Below are 16,261 nucleotides of genomic sequence, written 5' to 3'. Positions count from 1 at the left end.
ACACAGGCAGCACCTGGGCAGAAAAGAGTCCAACTGCTCAGTGGTATTAGAGGAATTAACAATCTCTAGCAACATTTTTCAGAGCAGGAATTTAATAATGTGGAGTCAAGAGGTACTCCTAAGAACAAGTTCCTGCATAAAGTTATTTCAAGAAGCTAAAGAAGCCGTCAGCCACTCCTGTGAAGTTCTTCAACTGGTCCCTCCTCTCCCCAGGCTGAAAGAACTGTGGGCAATTGCTGCCCTCTACAAGCTGCTCTGCACATAGCACAGCTCCCACTCATGGAGCTGGAATGATGCCTTTATCCCACCTTGATCCTGCAACCAATTTTTTTCAAGGGGAAAATATCAAGTATTAAGTATTTCCTATGTGCCAGTGCGTTTTTCCAGAATCTCAAAGCACTGTAACTTCCATTTTACCTTCAGTGAGAGATGTGGAATCTCTGGGAAGTCAAACCATACCTAACACTAAAGCAGATTCTGACCTAACTCTCTATACTTGAATTTCCTTGTGTTTTTTGTAAAGAACAACTGACAGTACAGCAACTATTATAAAGCAAAGTCTTCTGAACAGAAATGTTGGTTTGGAATTGCTTTCAGAGCTCTTCTCTGCACAAATGCACAGAAAAGATTATAAACTACTAACTCACCCCCCTGTCAGTGACACAGGACTGTCCCTGTCCTGGTTGTGCCACCTCACCCACTGCTCTGTCATTTAACCAGAACATTTTGTACAGGTTCATGGGGTCTTCACCTGCTTTGGCCTGTGACTACTGCAAGTTTCTAGTTCTCATGAATTAACATGTAATGCTACAGCACCAATTATATCCCAAACTATTATAGCCCACCCTCTTTTAAAATTGGGATTTAAAGGACTTCCAAACAAACTTTCCCACTGACCTCAAATGGGCAATTTAACTTGGTATGACAGTGTTTCTTTAACTGTGCTCAGTAAGTAAATTTGCATCTGTGCACTTTGCACATATTAATATATTTGTCTAAATCAAAAGAGCAAAGGGAATTGACAGATTAAGTGAGTGCACTTTGCAGGAACGACAGAAGAAGTCAATGAACACCCAGAAGAAAGAGAGAAAAACGGACAAAAAACCAATAATCTCGAACTTCTCAGAAGGTCAAACACAAGAGAGCCCTGCTCAGTAAATCACAGCAAACCAAGGGATGCTGTGCCAGGCAGTCACACACCTCTGGCTCCCTGCTCGTGGCCCAGTAAACCCAAAACCTGCACTGCAATTACCCTGCACGGCCTGATGGAATTATTGTCCAGCCCTGGGAACCCCCAGCAGCACATCCAGGACCTCCCCAAACCAAGTGCAGCAGCATCACACGCGAGGTTCCTGCCTGGCCCGAGGTCACCGAGCTCATGGTCTCTCCTCCTCTCCCGCTGACAGTAAATTATCCTGACTAATGTTTCACTGGGGGCTGTAAGTTAGTTGCCTACTGACTCTGGCTGTCTGGAAATCCCCTCTGGATAGATTTACTTTTAGAGAATCGTTCAGTGTAGCCACCACTGAGAACAAACCCACTGTGGCAGACGGAAAATTTGTACAGTAAACAGGTATAAATCCTGTCTCCAACAATAGAGGGAGGGGAAAAAGGAAAGTAGAAGCGTGATGGGGAGTGTCCCTCCAGCACACTCCAGTCCCCCACATCATTTCTGGAAACAAAAGTTCTTCCAAAAAAGAAGAAAAAAAAAAATCACAATTTTCTACAAATCTGGACTAGAACCTCTGACCTTCAAAACAAAGGATAAGGATATTACAAGGTATTCCTTGAGTAAGAATGTGTTCTGAAAACAAAGTGGGAGTTTTTCAGTGAAAATACCATTCCTGTCTTCATTTCAAACAACAATTTCAGTGGATTCTCAATTTGCCCAAAGATTTTTCTTTTCATAAAAAGCAGATTCTGATTACTCCTAACAAACATGAGCCATGACAAGCTCCCTCCAAATCTCATGGCACAACCCTGTAGCTTCTCCTCCTTCCCACTCATGGTTTTGTTCACGTTGTTAAAGACAATGCTGTTGTTAGTGTTGGGCTCCATCAACTTCTAATTACACCAGCTAAAAGTAAGCAAAATCTCAATTGCAAAGCTCCTTCCTCAGAAAGCTAAATGAAATTCTCTGTACTCAGAGTCTACTTGAGAGGAAGCTTAACAGAACAGACAAGGTGTAAAACGAGACAACAAAACAGAAAGGATCTAATAATTCTACTGTCTGTCACTCAGTGCAGTGTACTTTACTGATGTTTGCACAAAAAGGGGTGTTAAAAGTATTCTGGCCATTATAATGACCCTTAAATATTTGAAAATCAGTTTAACAAAGGGTGGGGAAAAGCCACAAGGGCTCCAGCACATTCCAACAAACTCTACACTAATTGCTAGAGAGGCAGCAGTAATTCTTGTTACCTTGTACCCTTCAACAGCCTGTAAAAAAGGGAATAAAATGTCCATATTTCAGAGCTAACTGCTCTCATCTGCAGCAAGAAACAGAAACAGCACATGCTAAAAAAAAAAAAAAGTTAAATTATCCTACAAAAGAAAATACCCTGCTCCTCATATCATGATCCAGGGATTTTGTAACTTAGTGAGCAACTAAGAGAGTTTTACATTTACAACTAGTACTGTTATACTTACAAGTAGTACTTCTTCCAGCAAGGGAATGAGTATGTTTTGTGTCAGGGGAAAAAACACCCAAACAAAGAAGCAGCATGTGGAAAGGCCTCTGTTTCCTCAGGTTCTCCCTATGACCCAAGCTCCTGTTGGAGGCTCTCACAGGTACAACCTGCAGAGCTGCAATTTGGGCTGCAGCAGATTCAGCAGAAAGCAAATGCCAACAGCAAACATATTCAAGCTCTTGAAAACACCTCAAAAGCAGCACAGGCTGGTTAAAAAGCTACAAGACTCTGCTAGGGAGACACAAAACAAGCTAAAAAGATTACTTAATTACACTAAGGCAAGATATTAGAAACAAAGGGGAAACAAGGGAAACCAAGATTCCAGAAGAAACGGGGATTCTCCAACGGTTTAACCTCACTGAAAGGGGTTTTGTCCTGTGTGGTTACATCCTCTGCAAACCCTAGGACTTTGCTTTGAGTGGCTGCAAAAAGACAACCCTATTCCAACTCCACAAGTGTTCAGAGCTTATCAGAGGTGGCTGCTCCGAGCAGCCGGGGATGATAAGCCGGACTCAAGGAGAAGCTGATCCCGCGCTGACGGTGACAAAGGTGGCTGTAAACAGCAGCAGAGCGAGATGCTGACGCTCCGGGAACACAAGGTTACACTGCCCAGCCTGGAGCTACACGGCAGATTTTAATGGGCCAAGACCGACAGGCGGGAAATGAGTGTCCGCTCTGCCGCAGGAATTACAGCCCGGCCCAGCCCCCGCCGGTTCAGCCCCCGCCGCCGGGGCTCCCACACCGCGACCTCTCAGCAGGGAGTGTTCTTCGGCTGGCACGGTTTATTGGGAGGACACCGGGTAACTCGGGGGATTAATGGCATGAACTGGAGTCCCTTGGCTCCTTTTGGTGCTTCAAAACATCACAAGTGGGTGGGACAAAAGTAGTTCGGGATGTGACAGGAGTTTGTAGGGCTGAGTTTGTAGGGCTGAGCTCTGAAGGCTGTAACAAGGTATCCTGAAAGACCCAACTGCAGGGCACAGTATGATGTGTCATTGTCTGCTACAGGACTCTGCAGAATGCTGAAATCCTTGGGCAAACCACCAGGAATCATGGCTTCTCCTGGGTTTCTCCTGAGAGGAGAGCAGAGTAGGCAGCAGACAGTGCCCCAGAGCACAGAGCAGAAGGTATTTAGCACCTTGCAGGATACAGTGTCCATTGAAATCAGGAATACAGTACAAACCCAGCTTTAATCCATAACATTTGCTGATACCATGCAAGGTGGTTTAATCCTACTGCTTTCTCACCCTTGTGTGCTGGTATGTTCCAAACAGGTCTCAGCCCTGTCATCAATCAGGTCAAAACAGGTGAGGGGGTGCAGAGCAGAATTTGGCCAGGAGGCTCTTTTCTCCCTCCTCTGGATTCTGCAACTGCTTCACACCAAACCTGAAGCCCGGGATGATATCCCTGAGCACATGGATTTCCCACACAGCCCCGTTTGCTGGATTCCTGCCACAGTCTGCTCTGGGGCTTCCATAAACACTTTTATGACAGAGCACCATGTGCCTACAGGTCTGTTTTATGGACCAAGATGTCCTGGGTGTGTGGAGGGCACTGAGCACAATCCTGGTTACAGGGAAGCCCCGGCAGGGTGGTGGAAGTCAGGTCATCTGGCTCACAGAGCTGCACTACTCATTTAATAAGGCGTCCACAGAGGAGCAGCTGGAAGCAATAATCACTCCTAAACAAATGTGACAAAGACTATGAGAGTTTATTATTTAAAAAAAAAAACCAATTAATGAAAAAATAAGGAGGAAACCTCAACCTTTGAAAGGGCTCTAATTAGCTCAAGTGTAAGACTCACCACGGTGAGAGTAAAGTTTATGTTGGAGTTCTTTGAGTGTACAAATAATTTTATGTAGTAGGAATATCCACCCAAACAGAAAGACACACAACTGCTTTGTGCTTCCTCTGAGCAATTCTGCAGTCACATATACAGTAAGAAATTAATGAAATCAAAGGTAATGGTAGAACCTGCCCTGAGAAAGAACGAACTGTTGACCAGCACAGGTTGTGATGATCTGCTGCCTGCTATGACCTTCCCAAGGGAGGATGGGGGGATAACCAAACCCCCCAAAAGCAAACCACCAAATCCATCACAAGGCACATGGTGTCAACAACAGCTCCAGGTAATCTCACAGACAGATATTCATGCAATTAAGGGATGTCACAGTGTTACCAGACAGAGAGATTGTCACTGCAGAGCTTCACAGCCCTTTCATTTTACTGACCCTTCCCAGTTCACAACCTTTGCTCACATCTTTCTCCTTTAAAAACCATCTCCTGGGGTCCCCAGGTAAGAGTTACATGGTAAAAATACTTTGATGTGGCCAGTGCCATGAGTATTTCAGTGTTCTCCCTGCAAACCCCTTGTATTCACCATGATCAACAAATGAAAAGAAACTCAGTTACAGATTTATATATTTAGGACCATAACATTGGCTAAGAATTTTGGCAAGGTTTTGACTGAGTTATAGGTGGCTAAAGAGGAAGGAAAGAAAGAAAAACAAGGTTGTAAAAAACAACGTAGTGCAGCTCCAGGACTAGTGGCTCAATTCCCACTCTGCGTCACCATAAAAGAGCAAACAAAACAGGGTTCTCTTAGTTATCATCATACACAAAAAATCCCAGAGCCCTTTCCAAAATGCTTCTGGAGTAAAAACATTGGATCACATGCACTGCCAGCTGACAAACACTTCTAAGCTCACTCTGAGTGCCTCTGAATATAAAGACAGTGTGAATGAGGTCTCCGAGCAGCAGAGGGGTTTTTATTAGACAATAGCACTAAGAATTCAGTTTAAATTATGCTGCCCAGGGCTTTCTTCAAACTCTTTCCTAAATAAGCACTGAGCAAGAGCACACACTGCACTCACTGAGGACAGGCAGCCTGTGCTCAAGGCCAGCAGGGTGGCCCAGCTGAGCCGTGTCCAACCCCAGCAGATGGGAGGTGATGGCTTTGGGTCACAACTCAGAGAACAGCAAGGCCACCTACAGCACTTTACACCTTTTCCACAAAGCACCAGCTCCTCAGAAAAGCAAAACAACGGATGAAAAAAGATGCAGCAAAGAGAACAACTCATGTGTATTATGTTATCATAAGGAAATCCCATGTTGCCTCTTGAGGGACTCACCAGCGGCTCCCGAGACGCGGCGTTTTCAGTGGCAGGGCAGGAGCCAGCCTGGAACACAAACACAACAGTGAGCTCACATTGCCACCCCATGGACACCCTCAGAAACGCTGCCGGGGAGGATCCCTGTGAGCAGGACTTAGGGGGACACACTTGGCTCTGCTACCAGCAGCAGTTCTGTGAAGGACTGAAGATTAAGAGGTCGGAAGCATAGGAAAAAAATGCTAATTCCACAGTCCCCATTTAAAACAAGAGAATTCACAGAGTCTGCAGAACTCAATGAGGGAGCCAGCAGTGAGAGCCAGGGAGACTCCTGAGAGATGGCATGAAAGCAGTGGTCACCCAAACCCAAATTCTGAAATATTTCTCCTATTTCCATGATCCACTAATGCACCCTTTGTTTTCTGCACCATTCTTATAAAGATTTCAAAACAACCATGATTTAACTAAACCTCACAAACTGTCACAGTACCAGGACCATCCCTGTTTCCCACACATAATTAAGAGAAGAGGTTTTAGGGCAGATGCTGAACACTTTACCTTGCACACCAGGACAAGTGGTGAACAGGAGGAAAGAGAAACCATTTGATTAAAGCAAGACAGGCAGCCAAAACCTGGACTAGACTTGAAGCTCCAGAGCTTCCACTCTCCAGGCTCACCTGCAGCTTTGCTTGTATGCACTCACTTCTCAAGAACAGGCACAGCACTTCCCCACAGCCCCATGTTTTACACAACTCCTCTCTGGGCTTCTCTTTGTTGCCAAAAAAGCCCAGCAGTTTGATCTCTGTGTAACTCGAATGTATCAGCTCTCACAAAGTAGAGACACTTCAGTTTTACCATAAAATAAACTTATCTTGGTCAACAATCTGCTTTCAAACAGGATCCACCTGATGTTAGGATGGTCTAAGCCATGTTGCCTCCACCTGAGGTGTTTTATCTTAGCAGAGGTGGCACATAGTTGTGACCTCAATGGTGAAAAAATGCACTTTGATTAGTAATGAAGACAACTTTTGAGGCCCAGTTAGAGAAAAGGGAACCCATTCATTAAGTTCAGCATCAAGGTCCTTAAGTGACCTTTGACTCTATTTCATTACTTTTATTCAATATACCAAACCTTCAAAGTATTTCAAGTTTGGGGTTCTTTCCCATCTACAAAATACAGCAAAAAAAAATATATATAAAACCAAGTTTTTACCACAAGAGGGTGCCAGAAACTCAAATATCCTGCAACTCCTCTGCTCCCAGACAAGGATCATCACCAGGGCCCAGCCAGACCTCACAGCTGGGTAAGGGATTCCCTGGGATCACTGGACATAACCACTGCAAACATCAGCTTCAACACCACCCTGCAGCCACACAGTGAGAGCAAGAAAAGGGCACTTCTCCCTGTCACTGGCTTTACATGCACAGAACATCTGCTTTCAAATCTGTTTCAGCTGGATGAAAGCAAAATGATGAACAGCCTCAAGATCCATCCACTCCTCCAAAAATACAGAAAACGTGAGAATCAACACAAGAATATGGCTTGCATGATTTATTAGTAAGGTAACTGAACATGTTTAGGTTGTGGATAAATTTATTTGGTGTGTGTGCTCTGTTTTATTCCTTCAGCCAAATCCCAGGACTAACACAGGTATCTTCCTATGGCCAATACTCTAAAATATTGGGGCCTGATTCACAGCACACTCAGTCAGAGAAAAGATTCTCCTCAAATTCAGTGAGCACAGGGTCAGAACTGCTTAGAAGAGGAAGAGCAGCACAGATAAAATCTGTCTTGAACAATTCAGAAAAGTACCTATAACTGTTAGCTACTATTTCCATGGAATTGTTCCATCAAGCCACTTACATTAAGTGCTGAGTTTTCTAAGAATATATGTATTGTGCTCTTCTGTAGCAAGCTGCAAGGAAAAATCAAAGCATTTGAACTACTTAAGCTGACTGCAAAGAGAAAAACTACAGATGTGTGGTGCAAACAGTAAAGGCACAATGGAAGAGAGAAAGGAACCACCACTGAATTCATACCCTCAGAAAATCCCCACAGCATCCTAAGGACTAGAGCTCCCATGTCCTGCCCTAAGGAGCTGCTCTAGTATTTATGGACTGTCAACCTTCACAAGATTTGGCCAACCTGGGAAATTCCCCAAAGAAGGATCCGAAACAAAGTCCAGGTTGCTGTGAGAAAACATGATAATTATATTGACAGGAAGAGTCTTGATCCCGAAGACAAACACTCACCAGTTCTGCCACGTGCTGGTACATTCCCTGGTGGCACCTACAGGACAAGTTGGATCATTTATGGTCCTTGGACTCCGTTGTCCAAAGCTACCAACATTTAAAATGAGATCTGCATTTCCCTTCCAGCCAGATTTCCAAGCACAAGGCAAAGGAACCAGTGCTGTAAGGCAGGGAACTGTCACCCTCTGGAATATGTTAGCTCTGGGACAAGTCAGGGAAGAGCCCATCCTTTCCAACAACAGCCTGTGTTTAATGAAAACAAGGGACATCCCACTCCAGGGACCATTTACCTTCACCAGGAAAACCATCCTTTCAGGCACAGAATCCAGAGGCTGAACAGCCAACAGCTACAGGCAAGTGGGGAGGAAAATTCACCTGTACACTGACTAACAGTGCAACTGGGGAATTAAGTCTCTGGAGCAACAAATCTTTGTGTACTTCCTTACACAAAGAAAACACCCAGCTACATGGAGGACTCAACCCCAAGGGGGTATATGAAGCTTTAGAAAGAACACAAGATTTGGTTCCCCACCAAACCATGAGAACTTCACCAAGAAATCAGTTATTCTGTTCACAGGCTACACCATCATCCTGCTGCTATAAAGAACAGTAACAGGGAGACAGGATCTTTTCTTCTGCTTATTTTTACTAAAGGCCCAAGGAAGATGATTTCTAAACAAAACAAAGTATTTTAAAAAGCCTGGTAGAAATCTTTATTGCCTTTAGAACATAATTCTATCTCTGTAAATGATTTCATTTGAGTCGCAACGCTCCCCCCGTCCCCGCAGTGCTTGAGGCAATATATTAATTCATGAGAATGAGAAAATTAAACCAAGTAAAACAGACAATAAGCCATAAGACATCTGACACTCCCTTTCCAGCATCTAAACTAACTCGATTTGTAATAGAAAACATGATGGGACCCAAACATAAACAAGTTAAGCGAGGCAGTGCCACCACTCATGCTGAAAGCCTGGCAATAAATAAACGAACATCACCAGTGGCAGAAAGCAAATATTTTATTAGATTCTCTAAACGTTTAGTGTGCAATGGGGACAACTTTCCACAGGCCTTGATAACAGTGTCAAAACTGCAAGGGTTGTGTAAGAGGAGTGGTGTTTACACTCTGGGAGACTGAGAGATTTTCACTGGTTTGTTTAATTCCAAAATTGTCCCCTTGAGAATTCACCTACTGTGCCATGTATGGTTCAGTCACACCTCCTTCTTCCTGCCAGAGCTACAAGATTCTCTCAAATCCCATCCAAGCCCAGAGAGTTTGAGAGCACCGAGCAGTTCCCAGAGTTCTGGATGAGGGAAGTGCAGCAGTGGGAGATGGTGGTGGGGCCATCTGTGCTCAGCAGGCACCCCCAGCCCCGGGCACTCAGAGCAGCCCCCCTGCCCCTCCCAGGCACAGAGGGAGGGAGGGAAGCTCCTGTAGGAGCAGAGCTGCTCCTGGGGGCTGTGTGTGCAGGGGGCAGTGTCAGTGTGTGACCCTGCAGCTGAACTCCAGTGGTGCCCCCAGGCCTGAGGGAGGGCAGAGCCAGAGCTGTCCTTGGAACAAACTCTGCTGCTGGTGAAGTCAGGCCAGGAGCCAAAGGGGGTGCAAGGAACTTGTTGTTGCCTGAGAATCCAGCATTCCTGCAAGAACTGGGACAGAATCCAGCAGGGCAGTTATCCAGTTAACTGACCATTTTCACCCAGGGTGCCTCCAGATCCCCTCCCTCCTCAGAGGAGCCCACATGGAGCAAGCTCTTTGTGGTGCACAGGTCTCTCTGCAGCCTGGTTCTTCTCCTCATCCCAAATTCTTCCTGACTTACAGAGCAGCACAGGTATTAACTCCACTTTACTCTGTACAGCCCATGTTACACAACAGGTGGGAGTTACCATTCCCATTTTTCACTATGGACACAGTTCCAGGGGGTTGGAACTGGGTGATCTTTAAGGTCCTTTCTGACCCAAACTATTCCATGATCCTGCATGTCCTTAACTTTAAAACCTAGGGGGTTCTCTGGCTACATTTCTGAGGTCCACTAAAAAGCAAGACTTTTCCACTTGCAAACACCAACCCTTCTCTTGAGCTACAGCAACACTAAATGAATGTTTGCTAAAAAAGGGTGCAAGGGGAGGACAATATCTGAGCTCAAGAGAACCTCAGTGTTTCTCAGGCAACCACATCTGCCAGTTAACCAGATTTCTTCCTCAGCAAGTGCCAACCTTGCAGACTGCCCAAGCATTTTCAGGTCTCCTCACTCTGAAAGCATTCCCTGGAAGTGTGAGGGATGGACTGGAACACCTGCACCTCACTCTGGGACTGATGAAAGCACCTGGGTGATGCAAAGCTGCCCAGCCTCCTGGGAGTTTGGTAACTTGGCCTTTCACAACCCAGACCTGTGCTGGTTACCCAAGAGCACGGACTTTATGTAATTTTATTTCCATTTCAGTTTAGTTCAACAGTGTTCCCTACAAACTCGGCCCCCTCAGTCCAAAATGAAAGGATCAGCAGAGAGGTTCATGTGAATTAGCCCAAATCTGGGCAGATTTGAGAGACTGCACATAAAAGTGTGTCCCTGGCAGACTTTGCTCTGTTTTCTCCCCAGTTGCTCAAACAGCCAAAAAACCTTTCCCCTCCCTCCTGGGGGCACTTTCCCAAATTCCCCTGGCACCACTTCTCAGGAGCCTGTTTGGGACTCAGGGGAGGTGAGAGAGCTCCAGGAGGTCACTGAATTTGAGGAGGGTTGAGTTTGCAATGGAATACAAGTGACCCTGGGCAATCAGCAACACAATACGAGTGACAGGAACCTACACTAGGCACACCTACATCAAACCTATCCCATGGAATCAAGGCTGGAAAAGACCTTTAACAATATATACTAAATACTATTACATCACACTTTTCTACTCTCTGGTTGCTCCATTCATTTCATGCCCCAGTTTAAAAATACCTTAAGCTTTTAGTGTTTCGTGAGCACTCAAACCACTGCTCTTTGGCCCTCCCCGTTCAGTGTCTGACAGCACATCTGACAGCAGTTTCTTACTGCTTTGCCCTTTCGCGCTCCTGGCTCGAGGATCCTCCTCCCTTCCTCGCAGGTGCAAGGCAGAGGCAGTATTTTGCCTGACTCCTCACAGAATCCCAGAACATTCCGACTTTGAAGGGGCCCACAAGGACCATCGAGTCCAATCCTCCCCCTGCATAGGGCTCCACCTCATTTCGTGCCCACCTTTCTCCCCGGACGTCTTTGCATTTATTTCTCCCTTTATTCACACGCTTTACGACTTTCACACCCACAGCCCCTCAATGCCACCGCGCCTGTGCCCAGGGCCCGGCCTGCTCCAGCCAGCCCCGCACAGCTCCCGGTCGCAGAGGGCAGGGATCCCCGGTGCAGCAGGGCCCCCGCGGTGCCCGGGGGGTGTGTCCGGAGCCCCTCGGAGCCCCCCGAAGCCCCCCAGGGCCCCCGGCCCGGCCCGGCCCCTCGGACCCCCCTCACCTGCCCCGGCTGCTCCGCTCGCTCCGCCGCCGCCATCTTCCCAGGCGTGCCCAATCCACCCCCGAGCGCGCGATGCAGCGCCCTCCCCTCTCGCAGGCACGGCGAGCCGAGCGCCGGCGCATCGCTGCGCCCCGCGGGGCATCCCCGGGTGCCGTGAGCTGCCGGGAGCGGCCGGTCTCAGCAGGGGCAGGCGGGCCCTGTCCCTGCCCTTCCCGGCAGGAGCGCCTTCCCTGCCTGCAGAAGCATCGCCCGGCGCCAGGCGATGGCGGCGCGGCTGAAGCGCTGCGTGGTGCGGCGGCGGGACGGGCCGGAGCAGCACGGCGTGGCCGCGTCCTGCCTGCGGGAGCTGCGGGACAAGGGTGAGCCCGCGGTCCCGGGACAAGGCGCGGGGGGGGAACCGATGGGAGCCCCGGGGATCCCGGACCCTCCCGCGATGCTGGGCTGAGCCCTCGGGGCTCCGGGGGCGCTTCGCAGCAGAGGATGCGAGGGGAGGTGGGAACGAGCATCGGGAAGCGCTTCCACTGACCCGCGGCCGGCCCGGTGCCGGTGCCGAGGTTTGCACCGGGAAACAGCCGCTGTCCTGCAGTGAGGACCAGGGGAAATGGCCTCAAACTGGCGCTGGGAAGATTCGGATTAGAGATTAGGAAAACACTGGGTGGTCAAGCATAGGAGTAGGTTGCCCAGGGAGGTGGTGGGGTCACCATCGCTGGGGGTGTTCAGAACAGAACGTGTGGTGATGGTTTAGGGGTTACAGTGGCAGTGCTGGGTGATGGTTGGACTGGATGATCCTAAAGGTTTCTTCCAACCTTGATGATTCCATGATTCTCTGATTCTAATATTAATTTCTGGAGGGAGGGCACGTGTGTTTGTGCTAAAAAAGAGCCGATGTGCAGAGCTGTGAGGAGACAGGTCTGGGCTCCAGCCTCAGTCACTGAGAGTTGCCTGTGCCTTGTGCTGGAGGTTATTAAAGGGCAGTGCTGTGTCACTTCTGTCACTTAATTAAGTTTTTTTTTCTGTTGTGCAGCTTGTGGTGTTCTGGCCATTGACAAGGCCAGGGAGCCCATCACCTTGGTGCTGGCAGAAGATGGAACCATTGTGGATGATGAGGATTACTTCTTGTGTTTGCCACCTAACACCAAGTTTGTGGCACTGGCCAAGGATGAGAAATGGTCCAGCAAAAGCTTTGGTAGGCTGTGGGTGAGGGAGCATGGGAGGGGAGGGTGTCTGGAATACACCTGGTGACATTAGGCTGTCTCAGGTGGATCAGGAGTGACCCAGGGAGCTGATGACTCTTGTGTCAGACAGTGGAACATCCTGGCTCTCGGGGGCTGCGGATGAAGTGGACAGTGCTGCGGAGAAGTGGAAGCAGCTGGCCAGGCAGCTGAAGGGTGACCTCTCCAATATCATCCTGATGTCTGAAGAAGACCTCCAGGTACAGTGGGGAAACCCCCAGGCCCTGTCCTTGGCTCTGCCCATCACCCATTCATCTCAGGAGAGAACAGAATCAGTAAACGAGATCTCAGGCTTAATTCAGCTGCTGCTGTTTGGCTGTTGGTGCCAGCGTCAAACCTCTCGTGCAGGGGAAACACTCAAGTGTCTGAGCAGGGTGCTCTTAACCCCAACTGTCCCTGGATGCCTTTTGGCTTCTGGTAAAGAATGGTGGCTTCACAAGAAACCTTGTGGGACACGCTGGGTTTCAGGAGGGCTGGTCTCTACTGCATTCAGTGCCATGCAATGAGTTTCTCAGCACTGGCATTGTTTTCAGGTACTGATTGATGTGCCACGTTCAGACCTGGCAGAAGAACTTGCCCAAAGTGAAACCAAAACCCAGGTGCTGCAGGACACCCTGCAGCAGGTGCTGGACAGAAGAGAAGAGGAGCGTCAGTCAAGGCAGCTCCTGGAGCTCTACCTGGAGGCCTTGAAAACTGAAGACAGTGTCTTAAGCAAAGTAGCAGGTAGGGAGCACAGGGATGCTGGAGAAGGAGCTTCCCAGAGATGCCTGAAATAGTTGGTGGAATAAATAAGGTGGAGTGAAGGACTGGAGTGAGTCATTTGCTCAGCAGCTGTTAGTGGGGTTGATGCAAGAGCTGGTTTAGTGTATATGGTGTGAGAATTCTCTGACCCGGTGAGAGAATTCTCACAATGCCTGAAAGTAGAATACTGGGAGAAAAGCTTAAATCACATAGGCATTATGGATTTCTTAACTTAGAGGGTACACCTAGATGAGAGGCATATTCTATTAATCTCACAACCATCAAAGCAGTCCAGGCCACTTTTCCTGTCCTGTGTTTGTCAGGGGCTGTATTGACTCTGCTCCCTTTCAGAACCTCAGGCTGCACCAAGGAAGGAGATGGATGTGGTTGACACAGGTACCAGCAGCACAGGCACTCCAGCCAAAACAGCCCTCAGTGACCAGATCCTTGCTGCTCTGAGGGAGAAACCTGCTCCAGAGCTCTGCTTGGACAGTCAGGACCTAGAGGTGGGTGAGAACGACACAACCATATCCAGGGAGATATCTGGAGAGAGAGGCTGTAGGGGAAGCTGTCCTTGCTCCTGGAGGCTCTGATGTCAGTAGATCTCAGTCTCACTATCTGTACCCCCTGCTTGCAGCCCCTCTGTGTCAGCCAGCTGACGCTGTTTCACATACTCCAAAAAGCCATAAAATACTCTTGGGTTTGGTCTCTGACAAATCCTAGTCAGCTGTCTTACCAGCAGGGTAGTGTTTTGTATGCAGAGGCATCTAGCTATACTTCTGTTATACACCCCAAATCAACAGCTCATTATTTTTGAAAACTGTAAACAAACCCACAGCTGGGAAAGTCCAGCTAAACTGTAACCACTATAGGAAGGTGTTCCAAGCTGTGACCTGGCTGCTGTTGCTTTTCCCTGCTGTGGAAACTAAGTAGCTGCTGTTTGTTCCCTTGAACATCTGAACAGAGCTTCAAGCTCTGAGTGTTGGCAGAACACTGGAAATCCAGTGGCCCATGGAATAGGTGATGAAAGCTGGGAACATCCTCAGCTCCAAAGTGCCAGTGCTAAACAGGTGCCTCATTGCTGCTGTTGTTCATGTGGGCAGAGGGTCGGGGTGGGGGAGTCAGTGGAAAAGACTTAGAAATGTGCTTTCCTACAGCTGGTGCTGAAGGAAGACAGAGCAGCCCTGGCCTCGGCTCTGGGGTGGGACAAGCAGAAGGCTGCAGCTCTGCAGGAAGCCTGTGACCAGGAGCTCTCCAAGCGCCTCCAGCAGGTGCAGACCCTGCATTCCCTGCGGAGCACGTCCAAGGGCAAGAAAACCCTGCCCTGGGGGGACTGGCCCAGCTCAAAACGCAAAAAATAACACTGCCCTGCTGCTGGCAGCTCAGCTCCTGCTTCTGCATTAGGATCCATGCAGCAAAGACACGTCCTGGGAGCCAGAGTTTGCTGGTCATACTGTGCTCTGGCTATAGACAAGGGAAATCTGGACATTGTCCTGAGGCTTAGACTCCTGGGATGATTCAAATCATGTGTGACCAAAGGGATTTTGACTTTTTGCAGAATACTGGAACAATGGTATTGCTAAACACAGCATGTAAGGGTTCAGCTTTGCAAACCTGGTTGGGAGCCAGAAGCTTCCATCTGATCCTGGTGGCTGCAGCTCCTGAGGCCCTGGGCAGTTTGCTTCCCTTGTCCCCCAGACCATTTCCAGTGTAAAGGGTGGAAGATCTCTGTGAGACACTTTGAGGCACAGCTGTGAACAGGGCAGAGGGTTTAACCAGCTGCTGCCTGGCTCTAAGCTCCAGCTTGGGATCTAGGACCCTGAATTCTCATGCTGATTTTACCAGTTAAAGTAAATTCAAAGTCCATTCACTTCAGAGCTTTTTCTTGGGTGCTGTGTAAGAACTGATAAAACACAGCAAAGGTGGAAATAGTTGCTTTTTAGGGCTGTGTGAAAGAAGACTTGTATTTGGCCTGCTGTGTTACTCTCCTAATCATGAGTGGAGCATCATGATGCTTTTGTATTAACTGCCTTATTTCTAAATTTGTTAAAGTCTTTTTTTCTAACATCAATAAAAGCTTTTTATCTTACTGTTGGGCTAGTTTTGATATTTCCACCAGCTGCAATAATTAATGTGCTGAATTCTTCTAAAAGAAATCTCATCCCTGAAAGTGGAACGGTCTGGGATGGGGGAAAGGGAGAGTATTGAAGAGCCATTGTGTAAAATTTCCCCCACAGAGATGGGGATTCATGATATTCCTGTGTTCTGCACTGCAGCACCTGATTTTATTTGATCAATACTGGATAGTTGCAGCCTACAAAAGGCATGGGATTTTCCCTATCACTCCTGCTTAAAAACTGAAATACAGAGCAAGAATGAAAGGCTGCACAAGAGCAGTGTGTCATATATAGCCAAGTGACTCAAGTCTAGAAAGTGCACTCTTCTTTCAAACACAGAGCAAGGCTACACCTAGAACTTCTCAAGTGCAATCAGAAATATTCTGTCATGCAGAACCTTCTTTATCCTGGGGTAGTGTTTAATATATTGGTCTAACTAAAATGAGAAGCTGATGACTTTAAACTTGGTTTGGAGGAGTTGCCCTAAGCTCTATCCTGCAGAAAGGAATAAGTGACTTCAAGGAAGAGTCTGTCTCATGAATCAAGGGCTGAGCAAGAGAAACAGTGTTCAAGTCTTTCCTCTCTTGCTGCATATTTTAGACTATCCTTGGCAAGCTAATTCTTGCTGGATCA

The 16,261-nt window shown here is 47.8% G+C and overlaps 2 protein-coding genes across 2 annotated transcripts in view; one reads left to right on the top strand and one right to left on the bottom strand.

The window, feature by feature from the left end:
• Positions 1-11,594, bottom strand: part of PEX14 (peroxisomal biogenesis factor 14) — a 71,554-nt gene extending 59,960 nt beyond the window's left edge. The window contains exons 1-2 of the mRNA XM_027658005.1: positions 11,539-11,594; positions 5,822-5,869 (exon numbers count right to left, since the gene is read on the bottom strand). Of these exons, the coding sequence (XP_027513806.1) occupies positions 5,822-5,869; positions 11,539-11,574 (84 nt within the window). The 5' untranslated portion in view covers positions 11,575-11,594. The remainder of the gene's footprint in view (positions 1-5,821; positions 5,870-11,538) is intronic.
• Positions 11,595-11,688: 94 nt separating this feature from the next.
• On the top strand, positions 11,689-15,600 carry DFFA (DNA fragmentation factor subunit alpha). Its single transcript, XM_027658007.1, has 6 exons — positions 11,689-11,897; positions 12,563-12,724; positions 12,840-12,970; positions 13,304-13,493; positions 13,863-14,017; positions 14,669-15,600. The coding sequence occupies exons 1-6, from the start codon at positions 11,801-11,803 to the stop codon at positions 14,870-14,872; spliced, it is 939 nt and encodes a 312-aa protein (XP_027513808.1). The 5' UTR covers positions 11,689-11,800; the 3' UTR covers positions 14,873-15,600.
• The last annotated feature ends 661 nt before the right edge of the window (positions 15,601-16,261 follow it).

The sequence above is a fragment of the Corapipo altera genome, unplaced genomic scaffold (genome assembly GCF_003945725.1).
Source record: "Corapipo altera isolate COAL_440 unplaced genomic scaffold, ASM394572v1 301, whole genome shotgun sequence".
NCBI classification, from domain to species: domain Eukaryota; kingdom Metazoa; phylum Chordata; class Aves; order Passeriformes; family Pipridae; genus Corapipo; species Corapipo altera.
The sequence above is the reverse complement of the archived record's forward strand: the minus strand, read 5'-3'. Positions and strand labels throughout refer to the sequence as shown.

Coding starts and splice junctions, on each gene's coding strand:
- DFFA (XM_027658007.1), top strand. CDS start 11,801: ATGGCGGCGCGGCTGAAGCGCTGCGTGGTGCGGCGGCGGGACGGGCCG. Junction 11,898..12,562: donor GCGGGAGCTGCGGGACAAGG/GTGAGCCCGCGG, acceptor TCTGTTGTGCAG/CTTGTGGTGTTCTGGCCATT. Junction 13,494..13,862: donor TGTCTTAAGCAAAGTAGCAG/GTAGGGAGCACA, acceptor GCTCCCTTTCAG/AACCTCAGGCTGCACCAAGG.